Genomic DNA, 19,421 nt, shown 5'->3' with positions numbered 1-19,421 from the left:
GTACCTCGGTTAAAGGCCCCTGGGCAGGAGCTCAGAGCCTGGGGAGCAGTTACACTCCTGTGAAGAGGCCAAAACTTCTTTGGTGGGGGGGGGGGTGCAGGGGGAGACAGTGGTGACCTAGGCCCCCACACCAATAGGAGTGAAGACCCAGAGCTCACCGTCATGCTCCCTCCCTGCCCCTGAGTTCTCCACTACACACAGCACTCGGGATCTGCCCCAGCAACCAAGCAGGCTTGTTGACAGGGCTCGAAGCAGGAAGACATAATGCTACCAGGCAGCACAGCAGCCTCCCTGGGCCCCCTTCTTCCATGGCCCTCTCACCCCTCCCCTCTGGTGGTCAAACTCGGCTATTCTTTCCACCCTCAGGGGCTGCGGGCAGTTTCGGGAAGGGTGGGAAAACCTGCTAAGCAGGGTGGCCAAAGCGGGAACCCGGGAACCACGGAACCGGTTGTACAGGGCGGTCCTATTCCACCGCCTCCCCCTTCCCCAGCAGCCCTGTCCCTCTCCTGCCCCACAGAACAGAGGCAGCAGCCTCACAGAACCAACCATTTTATTACCCTGTGGGTGGACTGGGGCCTGTGGAAGGCAGGGGAGCGGGTGGGGGTGTGATGCCTGAGAGCCCTGGGGCATGTGGGGAGGACACAGCAGGGGCTGGCTGGCTGGGCCAGGCCTCATTCTTGGAGGAAGGGAAGAGGCAGCCTCTTTCCACTCCTCTTACCCATCCCCATGACATTAAATAAACAAAAAAGCAACTTTACAGCACGAAATATACAGGGACGTCCTTGCCCCTAGCCCTGGTCTGTGCAGAGTGGGAAGGGGAGGGCTTGGGGGGCCTCCAGTTTCTGACATTACCACAGGCCCCTTCCCAATGCCACAGGGTGGGGACAGTCCACTGTGACCAAGAAACAAAACTCCAACTTCTTCTGAAATCTTAGGCAAACAGGTCCATCTGTGTGTGGGACTCGGCTCAAAGGTTTTCGGCTCCTCCTAGACCCTGGAGCTTTGTCAGGAATGGGAGGCCTAAGCTTCATTGAGACATCTCCCAGAGGGGCTAGAGCCCTGCCTCAGAAGCAGAGTGGGCCTGGGAAACAGGCTGTAGGAGTCTAGTCCCGCAGTTTTCCCTGGCCCAGGCTTCCATCTTGGCGAGGAGGAAGCAGGGCCAGGCAAGAGCTGGAAAGAGGCTGTGAGAGCCCCAGGCTCAGAGGGGCCGGGTCGTGTGGTTATAAACCAGGTGCTCTGTGTCCTCTGTGGTGGAGACCGTAGAGTTGGCAGGGGTAGGGGGCTGAGGGTGGTCGTGTTGGTGGCGGTGGCGGTATCTGTGGAGGCCCTTCCTCTGGTTCTTGAAGAAGCAGTAACCCAACAGGGCTATCACCACCACGATGCAGGTGACCAGGAGGACTGCAATGGCCACCTCCACGGAACCTGGGGGAAGAAGGGGCATAATGGAGGCTAGCTCCCAGGGCCTGCCCAGCTCTGATGCCCACCCCCACTCTGTGCAGAAGGACCAAGTCAGACGGATGCCAGGTGTGGAACGACCTCCAGCGAATGAGCAGCTGGGTTCCATCAGGAGCTCAAGGAAAGGCCTGGAACTCTGACGGCAAACGTATGACATGCACTTTCCCATGCTTCCTTCCTCTGATTGTGGCTATGGGCACTCTGTCCCTTTAGCGAACCTCAGGATCCTTCTCAACACAGGTTTCGGCAGTCAGCACTGATCACACGGAGCTAATCCTTGGGAGGACACCCAACCCGTCCGTGAGAGGGCAGACCAGGGCTCACCTATGTTAGGAATGGGGCTTTCCCGCCGGAGCCCAAAAACATCCTTCTCTACAAAAGGATGAGGAGAGAAACAAGTCAATGCTCAAGGCTCTGAGACTCAGCTGCTCCTCAGTGCCCCAGACCACCCACTGCCACCCTCCGCCACCCCCATTCCGGGTACTCTGATGATGAGCCAAGATTGGCCCAGGCCTGGAGACAGAGCACAGTGCTCTAGCTGAGCCCTTTCCCACCCTGCCTCCTGAGCCCCACTGCCCAGCTCACTGGAGACACCGCGACAGGATGCAAGACACTGCTGCTCCTCCTCAAAGTTGTTCTTGTTGCCATAACAGCCACCATAGGTAAAGCGGGCACAGCGTTCACTGAAGGGGTTGTAGTACCAGCGTGGAATGTTCTCCTGGCAGAGGCCTGTGTCTGGCAGGTCCACACAGTGCCCTGGGGGGGGGTACAGAGCAGGCCAAGGGGTGAGCGGGTCCATGGGAGGCCTCCTTCCTGCCATTCACCAGGCTCCACAGGGTCACTGCTTTCTGCCTCGTGCTGAGACGCAGGGAGGGCTTCAGGGGGCCCCAGAAACAGCTGGCCCTTCTGGCAGTTTTGCCAGAAGCAAAGAAGACAGATTCTGGACAACAATTTTAGGCCCAGAAATACCCTCCATTGACTTGTGTAACTGTTTTTTATTGTTATTTATTTATTTTCATTTTCTTTCAGCTTTTCCAATTGTGTCAAGGTCTCGGTTTTTCTATCCAACACTGGATGGTCTATCTTTTAACAAAGAAGGCTCAGGGTCTGAGCCCTAGCGGGGCTAGGGCTAAAATTTATTAACTTTTTTCTTTATTTATTTGACAGACAGAGATCACAAGTAGGCAGAGAGGCAGGCAGAGAGAGAGGATGGGAAGCAGGCTCCCTGCCAAGCAGAGAGCCGGATTCGAGGCTCGATCCCAGGACCCTGGGATCATGACCTGAGCTGAAGGCAGAGGCTTTAACTCACTAAGTGACCTAGGCACCCCTATTAACATTGTTTTATTATGGTTATTTTAATAGTTCATCTCGATCTGCAGCATGTAAAAGTGGCTTTCCATGTATGCGAGTGAGATGACATTTCCTTTAATACATTGTTTGTTTATTTATAGTACATTAAGTTTAAAAAGTATTTGACTTTGGGCACCTGGTGACTCAGTTGGTTAAGCGTCTGCCTTCGGCTGAGGTCATGATCTCGGGGTCCTGGGATTGAGCCCAGGATTCTAGGATTCCTGCTTGCTCGGTAGGAAATCTGCTTTTCTCTCTCTCGCTCTCTCTGCCCCTCCTTCCTGCTCATTCTCTCTCTCTTTCTCTCAAATAAACTAACTCTTAAAAAAACAAAGTACTTGATTTATAAGAAAAATGGTAAGTAAATCACGTCTCGGTGATATGCAGGCATGGTTCAATCTCTGAAGGTGTTACGAGGAGGACCCATGCTTGGGAAACATGGAAATGAAGAGAGCCTAGTTGCCCACCAGCTTTCTACCTGCAGGGGACACACCTAGCAGGCCCCTCAGGCACCCTGGAGCAGTGAGGGAAGACAGCAGTGCCGCCTCTGTCCCGACCCTGGGCACAGGGGAGAATCTCACCTTTGTCACTGCGGAAGTGGATGTTCTGGAGCTCCTCGAAGCCACTGGTGTCTGCAAAGGTGAAAGGTCAGAGGCCCAGGCCCCACAGGGGTCTCCCCCGGGGTGCAGGGTGCACAGTGCAGGCCTCCCCCACCCTGGCCCACCGCCCCTCCCTCTCCTAGGCCTCACATTTCTCACAGGTGGCCTCGTCGGAGGCATCGGGGCAGTCGGGAGTGTCGTCACACTCCAGGAAGCTGTCGATGCAACAGCCGTTGTGGCAGCGGAACTCGGCGGGGTGACAGGTGCCAGAGCACACTGGGTGGGGCAGGATGGCATTAAGGGTGAGGTCAGGCTCAAGCACAGGTCACCAGGTACCAAGAGTCCATCATCGACCTGGCCTCCTCTACCCCAACACGGCATTATGACATGTCCCCTACTCCCCGACCGGCACCCCCGGCCCCCGCAAGCCCTCCCGCACACAAACTGGGCAGATCCTGACAGGGTGCTGGGCAGCAAGGGGTGGGACACTTGTGGTCCTTCCACATCCTATGAGGGCAGGAATGGGCTGAGCAAAGGGAGCTAGGGCGGCGACAAAGCCATGACCTGGCTGAGGTGAGGGGAATAGGGAAAGGAGCAAAGCTCACCCGGACCGTGCCTTTCCAGTGAGGGGCCTAGAAGAAAGAAAACAGATGAGTGAGAGGAGTCAGTGCCAGGTCCCGGCAGGGATGAACTGACAGGGGCACCTGGAAATGGAGGACTCCCCCGCCCACTGCCCTGACCGTCGGAGAGACCACCCATGGGGAAAGTCACCTGAGCCCCAAAGCTACCCCATAAAGGCCCACCTTGCACATCCCTGCAGGCTAGCTTGCACTCCTCTTCCCGAAGATAGTTGTTCTTATTGCCCAAGCAACCTCCGTAAACGAAACTCTTGCAAATCTGTTCTTTGGGGTCGTAGTACCAGCGGGGGAAGGAACCGCGGCAGCGGCCCACCTTGCTGGACGCAAGGCAATATTCTGGGGGGAAGGGAAAGCTTGTGAGGGGCCCCATCAACAGAGAGGGCTGGCTCCACGAACGGCCTCCCTACCCCCTCCCTCACCTTCTGTCTGCTTGGGGGATAGCACAGTAACTGTGACATTGGTCATGCTTTCTGGCTGGTTTGAATGGGCCGCTGTCAGCTGGAACACGTAGGTGCCTTCCTTGAGTCCCCACAGCTTCACCTGGTCCGGCTCATTCTTCTACACACAGGAAGAGCCATGAGGCTGGGACCCCGGATGCCCTTGGGCTGCCCCAGGTCCTCCCTGCCACACAGCCACCCCCACAGGGAGGGCACAGGGGCTTGGTATTAAAGGGATCCTTGGCTTCTATCCACCCCACCCATCTGGAACCTCAGATTGGCCTGTGGCCCTGGAAAGGGGGCCCTGGAGAGCTGAAGTGGGAGTCAGGGAGCCAGTCCAGTGTCTCACCTCTACTCTGACATCCGTGTCACCCTGTAGTAGGTACCAATCTGTGTTCTCCATGTCCTTCAGCACCAAGGGTTCCTGGGGCTGCACCTTCAAGTCTATGCCTGCCCGGACCTTGGGGATCCGGGACGCTGAGGAGGAAGGTAAGGTCAGGTCAACTCTCACAGAATGGACTAGAGCTCTTCTGAAGTGGGGGAACAATACGGGGCCACACAGGGGCTCAGCAGCATGCATAGGGCCCAGGCAGGGGCTCACAACTAAATCAGCATCCTGCCCTCTATTTAGATGTGTCTTTGGTATACTGAAGGCATCTTTTTTTTTTTTTTAAGGATTTTATTTACTTATTTGAGACACTGAGAGAGAGAGTATGAGCAGGGGAGAAGGGGCAGAGGGAGAGGAGAAGCAGGCTCCCTGCTGAGCAAGGAATCCAACATGGGGCTCAATCCCAGGACCCCGGGATCATGACCTGAGCTCAAGGCAAATGCTTAACCGACTGAGCCACCCAGGCACCCCCTGAAGGCATTTTTAATGTAAAACCTGCTTCTGGAAGCAAAATACGGAACAGCATGTGCCATCTGATCCCAAATAAGGAAAAAATATACACGAGAGAGGAGCTTATTCCCATTTTCTGTAACAACCAGGTACTTGTGCTAACTGTTTTAAAAAGTTAAAGTAAGGGGCGCCTGGGTGGCTCAGTGGGTTAAAGCCTCTGCCTTCGGCTCAGGTCATGATCCCAGGATTCTGGGATCGAGCCCGGCATCGAGCTCTCTGCTCAGCAGGGAGCCTGCTTCCTCCTCTCTCTCTGCCTGCCTCTCTGCCTGCTTGTGATCTCTGTCTGTTAAATAAATAAATAAAAATCTTAAAAAAAAAAAAAGTTAAAGTAACAATATTTTTTGAAAAGCCAAGTAAGTAAATATGTAATTAACACTATTACCCCTCATTCTGCTGGTCTAGATTGCTGGCTGGGAAGGCCAGCCTGGTAGAGGTCTGAAGCACAGAGTCCTTGGGCAGCAACATGGCAAGCCTTGGTGTCCCAGAGCTCGCAGCCATTGGAGGAGAGGCCTGCCTCTGGCACTGCAGACGGACTCTGCCTCCCCTTATGAGGGGTCTCCAGGGAGTCACACCCTCCCTCAGTCTGACAATGCCTGTGCCTGCGGCTTCCCCCAGTCTCAAGTTAGGGGCTTGGGAGAAACAAGACCAAAGCAGGATTCCTGCCTGTACTAGGATGAATGCTGGGACCCAAACAAATATCTATGTCTAACTCCAGAACTTGTCAATGTGACCTTCTCTGGAAGAAGGGTCTTGGCAGAAGCAACAAAGTTAAGCATCTCCATATGAGATCATTTGGGGTTAGCTGGCGAGTCCGATCCAATGACACAGCTTTATAGAAGACAGAAGAGGAGAAAACAGAGTGAAGGGAAGCCGTGTGAAGACAGAGATAGAGACGAGAGTGATGCAGCTGCAGCCAAGGAACACCTGGAGCCGCCAGGAGCTGGAAGAGGCCAGGAAGGCTCCTCCCTGACTCTTCAGGGAGACCTGGGCCCTGCCAACACCTGGATTCAGGACTGCTGGCCTCCCGAACTGTATGACAATAAAATTCTGTGGTTTGAAGTCACCCGGTTTGTAGTACTTTGTTTCAGCAGCTACAGGAAGGGAGACGCTGCCTTTGAGGGGACTCCAGTCCTGCTGGGCAGATGACACTGAGCACCAGGAAGCAACATGGGAGAAAAGACCAGTCAAGATGAAGCAATGCGTGCTGCGTGTCCCAGACAAGGAAGCGGACACGCCGAGCAGGGAGAGGCCACAGGAAGTCAGAGCCCCACTGGACAGCGGAGTAATGAGTTTCTAATTCTTTAATGTTTGTCTCTTTTTTTTTTGGTTTGGTTGTGGGAAGAATGTGCTGTGCTATTGATAACAGCAGAAAACGTGAGCCAAAAAAAGGTGGGGTTTTGCAAAGCAGGTCTGGAGGACAAGAAAGAGGCCAGCGTGGTGAGACATACCTCAAGGGCTCTCAATGCGGAGCCAGAGCACGCGGACACAGCAGAAATGATATTCAAACATTTAAGAACTGGCGCTACAGGAAGAGAACAGCCATGGCCATGAACAGTGGCAGAGTCCTGGAGGCCAGGGCTGCACCAGACACGGACTTCCTAGATGCATGATCGAGGTCCAGGAGTCTGAAGGGAGGGGCCCTCCTGAGCTCCAGGATACAGCAAGTGATCCCTCTGTCCTGAATTACTCGCCCCCGCTTTTTTTAAAAAAGATTTTAAAAAAATCTTTTAAATGAGAGTGAGAGTACAAGCAGGGAGATAGAGGGAGAGGGAGAATCAGGATCCCCACTAAGCTGGGAGCCCAATGTGGGGCTCGATCCCAGGACCCTGGGATCATGACCTGAGCCGAAGGCAGCAGACACTTAAACAACTTAAATGACTGAGCCACGCAGGTGCTTCCCTCCTCTTTAAAGATTTTATTTATTTGTCAGAGAGAAGGAGCACACCCGGGGGAGCGGCAGAGGGAGAAGCAGGCCCCCCACTGAGCAGGGAGCCCAATGCGGGAATCGATCCTAGGACCCTGGGATCGTGACCTGAGCTGAAGGCAGATGCCCGACTGACTGAGCCACCCAGGTGCCCCATCTTGAATTACTTCTCTGAAGTGAGGAGGCCAGTGAGGGGACCAGCGAGGCAGTTCAGGGCACGTGCGAAGGGAGTACTCGGAATTAGAGGGAATGGAAAGGAGGATGTGATAAGAATGTTGGACAGACGCTTCCATTATCTGACAGGCACTGGCAGGTGGAAAAGAAGTCAGGACACAGACAGAAAGGAAACCCAATCTAGAGGGAACCTGTGGGGTTCAATCAGAGAAGCTGAACTTGAGGGAGGGAAGACCACTGAGAGGAGTGACCAGCGGGCAGCAGAAGTGTGCAGGCGAGCTCCGGAGAGGCCAGAGATGGAGAGAGATATGGAGCTGGGTTTACTGACAAAGCTTCCAAGAGTTTAACGTCTGCTGGCGACCGTATCATCTACAGTAGGAGCTGACAAACTCTGGCCTGCAGGCCAAATCTGGCCCACTACCCATTATACTTTTAGATGGTTGAAAAAAATCAGAAGATTAGTATTTTGTGACACGGGAAAGCACCTAAATTTCAAATGTGCGTCCATGAATTGGAATACAGCTTCACCTGTTTGGTTACATATCGTCAACGGCTGCTTTCATGTTACAAGAGAGTGGAGTGGCTGGAACAAAGATTATATGGGCCACAAAGCGTAACATAATTCCTATTTGAACCTTAACAGGAAGCTTGCTGACCCTTGATCTAAGTCACCTACGTTCTTAACCATCATGCCACAACTGCATTCTTGCCCCTTTCCAGATCAGAAAACTGACACCAGAGAGGTTCAATGACTTGCCCGGGATCACTCAGTTTTTGAACAGCAGAGGTGGGATCTGGACCCTGGTCTATCTGACTCCATAGCTCTTTCTAAGACACCATGCTGTAAGTCACCCATCTACTTAGAAGTGTGATTGTGACTTTTTATAATCTCAGGGTTGTTTTTAACTTAGACAGTACATATATAGGATAAAAAATTCAAAAAGTACAAAAGCGGGGCACCTGGGTGGCTCAGTGGGTTAAGCATCTGCCTTTGGCTCAGGTCATGATCTCAGGGTCCTGGGATGGAGCCCCGCACCCAGCTCCCTGCTCAAAGCAGAGTCGGCTTATCCCTCTGCCCCTCCCCTCCTGCTCATACTCTCTCAGATAAATAAAATCTTATTTTTTTTAAAGATTTTATTTATTTGACAGAGAGAGATAGCCCAAGAGGGAACACAAGCAGGGGGTGTGGGAGATCCATTCATACTATTTTGTGTGTTTGTGAGTATCAAGAGAGATAGTACTGAATTCAGAAGCATGTGAGATCTCTTTCATGGTTTTCCCACAGTATGTTTTGGAAATCATTCCATAGCAACATGGAAACAATTTCCTTTTATTTCTGGCTGCACAGTACTCAGTATATGAATGCACCATAACTTACAACTTAATTAACAAGTATACCGGTCTCCTCTTGATTTAGATTCTTTCTTTTTTTCTTTCTTCTCCTCTCCCTTCCCTACTAAGAACTAAACCATACTGCCTCAGGTTTATTATTATTATTAAAACAGCATTACCATATCCAATTATAGGCTGTGTTGACGGACATTTAGATGGTTTCCAATTCTTCACTGTTATAAACAATGGTACAGTGAGTAACTGGCTGGTAAGTTGGTTTACACACATGTTAAGTATGGCCGTAGGATGAATTCCTGCAAGTGGAACTGTGTTGGGGGCTATGTGCATTTACTGGGGTTGGATTTTTTTTTTTTTTTTTTTTTTTTATTTGACAGAGAGATCACAAGGAGGCAGAGAGGCAGGCAGAGAGAGTGGAAGGGAAGCAGGCTCCCTGCTGAGCAGAGAGCTGGATGTGGGGCTCCACCCCAGGACCCTAAGATCATGACCTGAGCCAAAGGCAGAGGCTTAACCCACTGAGCCACCCAGGTGCCCCTATTTACCGGGTTTTTAAAAAGTTTTCATTTACTTATTCATTTAGTAATCTTCACACCCAACGTGGGGCCTGAACTCACCATCCCGAGATCAAGAGTCGCACGATGTTCCAACGGAGTCAGCCAGGCACCCCCTTTTACAGTTTGGATGGATATTGTTGAACTGCCCTCTAGTAAGGCTCTACAGAGAGTTATGTCAAGTGTTGAGAGTGAATTGAAAGGAAGAAGAGAAGGTAAGAGATAAGAACGCGAGTGGGAGGCTGAGTCGCAGAGATTCCTCTTTGATGAGACAGACTCACACAGGGTGGACCCAAGGGGGAAGACCAGGACACACAGGCCAGTGAAGGGATGGGAGGAGAGAGCTTCCACAGAAAAGCATGTCAGACGCAGGTGTGGAGGCCTAGAAGAATGAGAAAAGGAGGCCCTGGCTTCCCGGGGGATGTGGGGCAACAGAAGAAGAGCAGTAAAGAAAAGCCCCTGTCTGGACCGAACCCACACTCTGGGGGCCTGGCTGGCAATCAGTAAAGGGTCCAAGAGGGACAGGGTCTGGGGTGACCTCTGAGAGACAAGGCCACGGGGGTGCCTCCCTTGTTACATTTTTCAGAAAGCTGAAGACAAGACACCCGCCAGTCTCTCTAGCAGACAGACAGGCTAGCCCCAGTGGACAGTGGAAGGATGCGCCAGGCCTTGGGCCAAACCAGCCACATCCACCCAGCCCCAGGCCCTAGGAGCAAGGGGCAGATGTTCCACCCTTCCACTCCCTACTTCCTACCCCCTCAAGAGGGCAAAGGGCCAGAGTGGCCATAAAGCCAGCCCCTCCCCCTGCTGCCAGGCCTCAGGACGTCTCCAGGAAACAGACTCCTCCTCCTAAACCACTCCTCCAACAGAAAGAGGGGGAGGGCAAGTGAGGGGAGTGAAGGAAGGACCAGGGTGCTCAGGAGGCCAAAGGAATCTGGACTGGACTGGCCTGGCCACAGACAGGGAAAGGGGAACAAGCTAACCCACCCTGTCGAGGATTTCTCTACCCTGTGCAAGAATCAAAGGTTTAGATGCCCCGAGCCTCTGTCCACCTTGCCTGTCTTGATCCATCTGAGCCTCCAGGATGGCTTTGTCCAGCTTTTTCCCACCTCCAACCTCTAGCGAGGCTCATCTGAGAATGGACTCCTTGATACCAAATAGCTCCCCTCCACCCCCCAGAGCACTGCAGTGCCCTTAAAAATGGCCTGGAACTCACACTCTGTTCACACCCTACCCAGCTTCCTTAGTGACCCAGGAAATCCCCACCCCACCCTGTGTTGTGCAAACAGGCCAGTCTGGGGGGGAGGGGGTTTCCAAATGAGGAAGGCTGGTCTCAAGACCAGGGAGCCCCAACCAGCTCATCTCCCTGACCAGAACTCAGAGTTTTAGGTTCGGGTTCCGGAGTGGGGCTCCCATGGACCCTCTGTCAGAGCAGGAAGGCACAAGCAGCTCAGGTCAATTAGTGTCATCACCACCTACACTCTGTTCCACTTCCTTGTGGAACAGGCTCAGGCCCTGGGCCAGTGGGATTCAGGTAGCCCAGCCTGGCCCAGAGATGGTGCTCACTCTCCACCTCCCCCACCCGGAATTCTCATCCCACCGTTTCTCAGAGAGCCAGGAGAGCTACTGGAAGGACAGGGAGAAGAGCAGGTCCTTAACCTGAGAGACAGACACTGGCCCAGAAAAAAGCTAGACAGTCTCTTTTCCACTTTCCAGAACTGAGACCACCCCCAGACTGAGCACCAGCCCAGTCCTGGCCCTCAAATTGTCCATCCTCTGGTTCTGTTATCTCCTGAGCTATTCTGGGTCAGAGTGCTGGGTTTTTACCAGAAAAGGTGGTCTTATGCAGGAAAAACAGCACGGGACTTTTGAAGATCCTGCCTGGGTTGAGTCCCACGTCTCCCATACATAAGCAGTGTTATCCTGGGCTAATTATTTAACACGGGAGACAGTTTCCTAATCTAAAAAGTGGGCTGACTACTAATAGCACCCTTTTCAGAAGTGGCTGTCATGAGGCCAAAGTCAGAGGCTGAGTGGTACAGCCATCAGTCAACTATCAAGTGCTAACAGAGGTTATCAGCTGTGACCCATCCCTGCCCTGGAGCCCCACCTGGCCAGAGCAGCGGGAGAAGAAATGGGGAACGAAGGTCTCTGGAGGGGCCCTGATCCCAGTGCACTGCTCAGTCCCAGGAGGAAGGAAGAGCCCCCACCTTGCCCTTATCCCTGGAAGTAAACAAGGCTACCACATCCTCAGCTGGGAGAGAGCCCTGCCTGGCTCACCGCGTCCACACACACCTGCCTGGACAGCTGACATCCCTCCCCTACCAGGTACACATACCAGTGGGCTGACTCACAGGGCAACCCTTGTCACCCCCACCTCAGAGCCTTTGGGTACTGTGCCCACAACACCATCCCTTCCCCTTTTAGGTCAACCCCTGACCAGGCTTGTCTTTTAGCATCTGGGGTCTGGTCCTTTCCTCCAGACCACCAAAAGGCCAACAGATGGGGACGGGGGGTGCAGACAGAAGCTAACCTGTCCCTGCCCGGCAGCAGAGCAGACTTCCTCCCCCAGGCTCACTCGACAGGGCCTCAAGGTGCCTAGAACAGTGCTTGGCAGGGGGTGCTTACCTAGTCACCCTTCGGCCTCCAGGCAACTCACTCCACTCCCTGACTGCGCATATCACCGTCAGGAACCAGGACTGGCAAGGAGGTGCCTCCTCTCTCCCAAACACACATCCAGGAGCACCAGCCCATTCAATATCCTGAATTCCCGATCCAGAGTCTGGGCTCTAGAATGTTTCCCCTCCCCACTCACGTAGCCTGCCCTTTGTTTACTGCTTGTACTGCCTACTTCTAAGGAGGAGTGGGGGCAGAAAGAGACCGTCCTCCTTACTGCTTTCTGATGCTCGCCTTCCCCAGGACTCCGTGACCAGACCCCTTTCTAAGTTTCCCCCAAATCCATCCCACCCGTTTCCCTCGTCCTTACCGCCAAAACCCTGGGTCCGCAGCTCGCGGTAGGAGTGGTAAACCTCCCGCGTGAGGTAGTTGATGAAGCCCTCCCTGGGCGCGAACTTGCACACGAAGTTCTGCTCGTAGAGGCAGTTCATTAGGAAGCAGGCTGCAATGGCGTCCTCCCCGGCGTCGGGCTGCAGCTCCACCAGCGCCAGGTTGCAGTTCTGGGTGGTGCAGCAGGCACGCACGCAGTCCCAGCCGCGGCGCACGGCGGGGGAGCCCAGGAAGGTGGCCCCGTTGCTGACCGAGGCCTCTGTATCGAGCACGAAGGCAGGCACCCCGGCGGTAAAGCGGTCCAGGCAGGGGGCTCCCGGGGGCAGCCCGGGGGGCGCGGGCGGCGGCCCGGCCTCGGTGCCCAGGAGATCCAGCGCGCACAGGAGCCACACGGCGACTGCTGGGACGCGGGCCTGGGAGAGGCGGGCGCAGGCCATCATCCTCCCCGGGGCCGTCGCCCTCCTCCCCACGGGGGTCACCTTCACTGCGCGGGCCTCTGGGCTCCGAGGGTGCTAGCGATCTGAAAGAGGGTAGGAGACGGGGAAGGAGACACACGGGATCAGCCCGACGCCTCAAGGGAGGCGAGCCGCCCGGGAGTTAAGTCGGGCGGAGGGCTGGGGAGCACCCCGCGCTGGGGGAGTGAGGAAGGGGACGCGGGCCACGTCACGCACACTCCGGACGAGCCCGCCGCCCGACGGACGGTCAGATGGACGGCTAAGGAGCCCACGTACCCGGACACACGCAGCAGCGCCGAACAAAGGACCGAACATGCTCCGAGCCCGCTCCGTCCCCGCCTCGCGCTCCGGGGCCCGGGTTACCTGCGCAGGTGAGTGGGGTGGGGCCGGGCCTGCCGAGGTTCCGGTCCCGGCTTCCTGCGCGGCTCCGGCCGCCGCTTCCGCCCCGGTGCCGGGTGCGCTGGGGATCGGCCACCTCCTCCTCAGGTTTCTGGTGAAACTGAGTCAGTGCGGCCGGGGCGGGGCGGACATTAACCCCGGCTCCGCCGGCCCCGCCCACGCCCGGTGCAGCCTGCCCAGCCCCGCCGAGCCCCGCGGAACCGCAGCCCCGCGGCCCCCGACTCTCCCGCGCGGGCTGCTCCCCGCGGGGGCTCTGAGCGGCGCCCCTCCGGCCTGCTCTACGTCCGCTCCGCCCAGTCCAGGCTCGCGGCGGGGTCCCGCGCCCCAGAAGTGCAGCGGGATCCCCGGAGGCCCAGACGCTGCCCGGACGCTGCAGCGAGGTCGTCCACTCGGGTCGGGCGCTCCGGGGCGGCTGCCTCCGGCCTCCCTTTCCGGTCGGGGCCAGCATTCCCAGTCGGGTCTGAGGTGCTGGTGAAGGAACTGGGGGAGGAGAAACCGGGGAAAGCCCGATGCAGAAGATCTGGCGGGCGTCGTCAGCCCTCGGGAAATCATTTCCATCTCGTGGCGGGAAGAGATCCCCCGAAGCTGTGGGGTTGCACGTTAGATAACTGGAATCCGGGATGCCTGTTCCAGCGTCACCGCCCTAGCCAGCTCCGGGAAGCCCTCCTTTCTGCCAGAGTGAGCAACTGAGGCAATTCCCTCTTCCACGCTTCCCTGCGGGACCTGCCGTGGCTCCATTGCGTTTGAGGCCCTTCCATACCGTGTATCAAGGCTTACGTTCAGGTGTCCGTCGGAGCTGAGTCCCTGTTAGCTCACTGGTCTGCTACCTCGTCCCCTGGAGCACAGGTTCCCTCTTCTCTCCCAGGAAGAAGCTGTTCCTGGTCAAGAGCTGGCCATTCTCTTCCAGCAGAATGCCATCCTTGAAAGCTAGAGATTTCATCCAGCTCACCAGAGTAGTTGAGATAATGACCTTCACAGAACCCTGAGCTCCTTGAAGCCGAGAGTGAAGAACTCCTCTTAAAGACTATTCCTGCAGAGCAAGACGGGTCCTATTAATGCTCTCCCAAAAAAGAGATTCCACACCTTTTCACAATGACTTAACAAACCCCACCCAGTGGAACATTCTTCCTAATTTCTCATGTAGAGCAGCTTTACCTACTGTCCTGTAGCCAACCTGTTGATCATTTTTCTGGCTGAACTGCAACATCCCCCAGCTGCCTATCTTCTGGGTGTTGGGGTGGAAATCTGGGGTCTGTCCCCCTTCTTTGGATTTTCTGCTTTTCTCCCACTGCCCCCAGCACAGTGGACATAGGGCAAGGATGTTATGCTGGGAGTGAAGCAAGTGATTGTGCAGTTACTGGGAAGAAAGGATTTTGTTGTGAGTTGATTTTTACCTTCCCCAGTACCCTATACACACAAGAATCCTAACACAGGAGACTATTACCTATGGTAACATTACATAACCATAGACTGATCATTACATCCATCCACACCATTAAGAAAACTATATTCATCAAGCACTGACAGTGCCCAAACCCTTAGGTTCCTAAGCACTTCCCAACATTGCCCCATATACTCAGACCAAGAAAGCAGGTATTATTTTTATCCCCAATCTACAGATGAACAGGCAGGTTATGACAGGTAATGTGGCAGGTGGCAGAGTGAGGATTGACATCTAGGTAAGCCAATTCCATTGCTTTAGTGCCTAAACCCTGGGCTTTATAGCACTTGCAGCTTTGACTTCAGCTGGTCCTTCTGCCCTCACCACAGAATTTAACTTGCCTGAAGCAAAAAACTCATTTTCAAGTGGTGAGCAAATCACCTTGAGGTAAGACACTAACCAGCACACTTGACAGAGATGATTACTAATGCTCACAGGAACTCGGAGAACAGTTTCCACTTTGCAGAGAAGTTCACTAGCTCCACTGAGGTCACAGAGTAAAGAGTGGGAGGCAAGGCTGGATAGGGGTTGAGTTGGTGGGCTTTAGACTCAGGCCCCTGGGTTTAGTTATCATCTGCCATTTATTCTCTGTGTGGCCTTTGGTAAGTTAGTTAGCCTCTCTGTGCTTTGGTTTCCTTGCATACAATGTGGGGCTTCATAGGTTATTATGAGACTTAAATGAGTTAACACAGATTAAACATTTGCTACCATGAATGCCCAGTAAATATTACCTGCAAAAAGTAAGAGAGCCAGAATTTTATTCCAAGTCTCTCTGACATCAAAAACTACACTTTTCCACTACTAGGAGTGCAACCATCTCCCAGCTCCCCGTCCCTGCTGAGTAGCTGTGTGAAGCCATCTTCCACTCTCATCTCCAGTTGAGCTGGCTGGCAGAGACCGACTGCACCTGCCAAGCCCCGCCCAAGATGCAGAATGGTAAGTAAATTAAAAGGCTGTGTTTGTTTTACACCTTTACATTTTGGGGTGGTTCTTTATGTGACAATAATAATTGAAATAGAGGGGTAATACATTTGTAGACTAAATTTTCATTCTAATTAATGACCCATAAGCAATACATTTTGTAAATTTCAGTTTGTAGACTTACTTACTTACTTATTTGAGAGAGACAGAGAGGACGTTTTGTGAGTGGGGCAGGGGGGAGGTGCTGAGGGAGAGAGAGACTCTTTAAGCTGACTGACTCCCCACGGAGCTCAGAGCCTGATGTGTGGCGGGATCCCAGGACCCTGAGATCATAACCTGAGCTGAAACCAAGAGTCAGATGCTTAACCACCTGAGCCACTCAGGTGCCCCTAAATAAAATTCCAGTTTTAATGATCTAAGTCAAAGCCTATGACTTCTCTTGATAATGCAGAACCAACAGATTTTCATCAGGAATTTTGGGGAAAGTAATGTAATTCTTTAAAAAAAAAAGATTTTTATTTTATTTATTTATTTGACAGACAGAGATCACAGATAGGCAGAGAGGCAGGCAGAGAGAGGGAGAGAGAGGAAGAAGCAGGCTCCCCGCTGAGCAAAGAGCCCAATGTGGGGCTCGATCCTAGGACCCTGAGATCATGACCCAAGCTGAAGGCAGAGGCTTTAACTCACTGAGCAACCCAGGAGCCCCAGTAATGTAATTCTTTTCAAGGTGAGGCCACTGTCATTGGTTCAGTCTTTATTTAAAGGAGACAGGTTCTCTCAGATGATGCCTAAAAGGGGCATTTTTAAAGAATTCTACTAGTGTCAGAAATGCTCCCACAATATTCCAGTGTGATAGGGGGCCTCTAAATGGCCAGCAGTCATCCAGACCTACAGTATTCATGCCTTTATGTAACCCCCTCCCCTTGAGTGTGGCTGGGCTAGTGACTGGCTTCTGGTGAGTAGAATACAGCAAAAGTCTCGGGATGTCACTTCCTGGTTTAGACTGCAGAAAGACTGTGACTTCTGTCTTGCTTGCCGCCATTTTCCTCTCAGTGCCCTGGCTCTAGTGGAAGCTAGTTGTCATGTGGCGAGTAGTTCTCTAGAGAGGTTCTTATGGCAAGGAACTAATGTCTCCGACCAACAGCCCTGACCAGCAGCTGACTTGCAGCCTTCTGAGAATCCCTGACCCAGGCAAGCCAGCTAAGCCACCTGTTACAACGGTGATAGAGTAAATACTTACTGTTGTAAGCTGCAAAATTTGGGGGTAATTTGTTACGCAGCAATATATAACTAACATTCATTAACTAAAAAAATTAGGATATCAAACTATAAACAGTTTATTTGGTACAACTTTCCAAGGAGCTAATATGACCATAAATATTAAACTCCCCTAAAATTTTACACATCCTTTGTCCTTGTCGTTCTACCTCTAGAAGTTTCTCTTAAGGAAAAAGAAAAATCATGGAATTCTAACAAAGGAATAGTTACAAGGATGTTTAGAACAGTATTATTTGGGACGCCTGGGTGGCTCAGTTGGTTGGGCGGCTGCCTTTGGCTCAGGTCATGATCCCGGCGTCCTGGGATCGAGTCCCACATAGGGCTCCTTGCTCAGTGGGGAGTCTGCTTGAGATTCTCTCCCTCTCCCTTTGCCTACCCCACCCCCAGCTCCCAGAGGGAGCCTGCTTCTCCCTCTGCCACTCTGTCTGCCTGTGCGCGCTCCCTCTCTCTCTCTCTCTCTCTGACAAATAAATAAATAAAGTCTTTAAAAAAAAAAAAGAACACTATTATTTATAATGGCAAAAAATTGGTAGCAGTCCATATATCTAATAACAGGGGATTGAGTAACTATATCATGGAATTGCTGCTAATAGAACAGGTTGAAATCCATTAGTGAATCCTAAAAACAAACTGACTTGCTGTCAGCATTTGAAAAAATAAAATGAAGTTGATTTGAAAATATCAGAGGGAAAAAAACGAAAAACAAAACAAACAACAAAAATAAAATATCAGAGGAAAGGTAAGTTTTGCTTCATAAGAAATTTCCGTTTCATGTTTGTATATGTGTACATTGTGATAGTAAATGAATTCCTTATTCTGAGTCATGGTCCAAACTTTTAAGCTCTGTAGTGTCAAAAAAAGATACGTATAGGGGCACCTGGGCGGCTGACTCCCTTAAGCATAGGACTCTTGATTTTGGCTCAGGTCGTGATCTCATGTGGTAGGATTGAGTCCCACATCAGGCTCCATGCTCAGTGGGGAGTCTGCTTGAGATTCTCTCCCTCTCCCTTTGCCTACCCCACCCCCAGCTCGCACGCACACATGTGCACTCTTTCTCTCTCAAATAAATAAATCTTGAGAAGAAAAAAGCTATGTACAAAACTACTTAGTGGTACAAAAGGTATGCAAAAGATAAATTGTCAAACAGCATGCATATGTTACAAAATAATCTAACCTCATTAAAATTCAAAACAAGCAAAGCTCTATGAAAAATGGAAAATAAATACACCAAACATACCATTTATATTTTTCTTTTTAAATCTATATTTTAAAATTTTCTACAACAAACATATCTTCTTTAAACTATTTCTTGAATAATAATAATAATGGTTTTTAAAGTTTCCGTAATAACTATATATTATGTATTAGTGTTTTCTCAACTATGTTATATATGCATAGAAAAAAGACTGAAGGAAATTTGCCAGAATGTCAGTTAGCAGTGGTGGTTTTTATGTGGTGGGATTGTGGGGAATTTTTAATGTTTTAGAAAACTTAGAAATATTTCTAAATGAACATGTTTTTCTTTTATAATAAAAAATTAAAAAAATAATTTAAAGTAATCTCTACATCCAACATTGAGCTTGAACTCATGATCCCGAAATCAAGAGTTACATGCTCTGCTGACTAAGCCATCCAGGCTCCCCTATAAATAAACATTTTTAATAAGAGAAGGAAAAAGAAGAGGCATTTTTTAAAAAAGATTTTATTTATTTATTGACACGGAGAAAGAGAGATCACAAGCAGGTAGAGAGGCAGGCAGAGAGAGAGAGGGGAAGCAGGCTCCCGCTGAGCAGAGAGCCCAATGCAGGGCTCTATCCCAAGACCCTGAGACCATGACCTGAACTGAAGGCAGAGGCTAGCCCACTGAGCTACCCTGGCACCCAAGAAGAGCATTTTTATTTTTTATTTTTAAAGATTTTATTTATTTATTTGACAGACAGAGATCACAAGCAGGCAGAGGCAGGCAGAGAAGAGAGGAGGGAAGCAGGCTCCCTGCTGAGCAGAGAGCCTGATGCGGGGCTCGATCCCAGGACCCTGGGGATCACGACCCGAACTGAAGGCAGAGGCTTTAACCCACTGAGCCACACAGGCGCCCCTAGAAGAGGCATTTTTAAAAAAAGATTTTATTTATTTGAAAGAGAGCACACAAGCAGAAGGAGCAGCAGAGGCAAAGGGAGAAGGAGGCCCAAGGAAGCTCCTTGTGGAGCAGGGAGCCCAATGCCAGGGCTCGATCCCAGGACCCTGGGATCATGACCTGAGCCAAAGACAGATGTTTAACTGACTGAGCCACCCAGGCGCCCCAAAGAAGACGCATTTAAGAACAGTGTAGTTCTGATGGTGTCTGCCTGTGGCCTATTTTATCCCACCACTGGACCTAGGTCAAGCCAGGGAGCAGGGCAGACACCCTTACCTCTGCCCAGGCCGGCACCCTCTTTGTTTGCCCATCCTGACATGGCCCTGTGGTCTTGGTGCTTTTTTCTTTCCATGTTATCTTGGGGCATGTTTCCCTTATCTTGGGCAAACTAATTGATTAATGGTGACATGCATA

The 19,421-nt window shown here is 51.9% G+C and overlaps 1 protein-coding gene across 1 annotated transcript; it reads right to left on the bottom strand.

Moving 5' to 3' along the window:
• Positions 1 to 532: 532 nt before the first annotated feature.
• SPINT1 (serine peptidase inhibitor, Kunitz type 1) lies at positions 533 to 13,340 on the bottom strand. The gene is made up of 11 exons (XM_080809234.1): positions 13,111 to 13,340; positions 12,360 to 12,899; positions 4,826 to 4,953; positions 4,459 to 4,597; positions 4,205 to 4,375; positions 4,007 to 4,033; positions 3,552 to 3,677; positions 3,384 to 3,434; positions 2,041 to 2,211; positions 1,780 to 1,827; positions 533 to 1,422 (listed from the first exon to the last, which is right to left on the bottom strand). Exons 2-11 carry the CDS (start codon positions 12,817 to 12,819, stop codon positions 1,199 to 1,201), a joined length of 1,545 nt encoding a protein of 514 aa, XP_080665360.1. The 5' UTR covers positions 12,820 to 12,899; positions 13,111 to 13,340; the 3' UTR covers positions 533 to 1,198.
• Positions 13,341 to 19,421: the final 6,081 nt, after the last annotated feature.

The sequence above is a fragment of the Martes martes genome, assembly GCF_963455335.1.
Source record: "Martes martes genome assembly, chromosome: 7".
Lineage (NCBI taxonomy): Eukaryota > Metazoa > Chordata > Mammalia > Carnivora > Mustelidae > Martes > Martes martes.
This window is presented reverse-complemented; position numbering and strand designations above follow the sequence as displayed.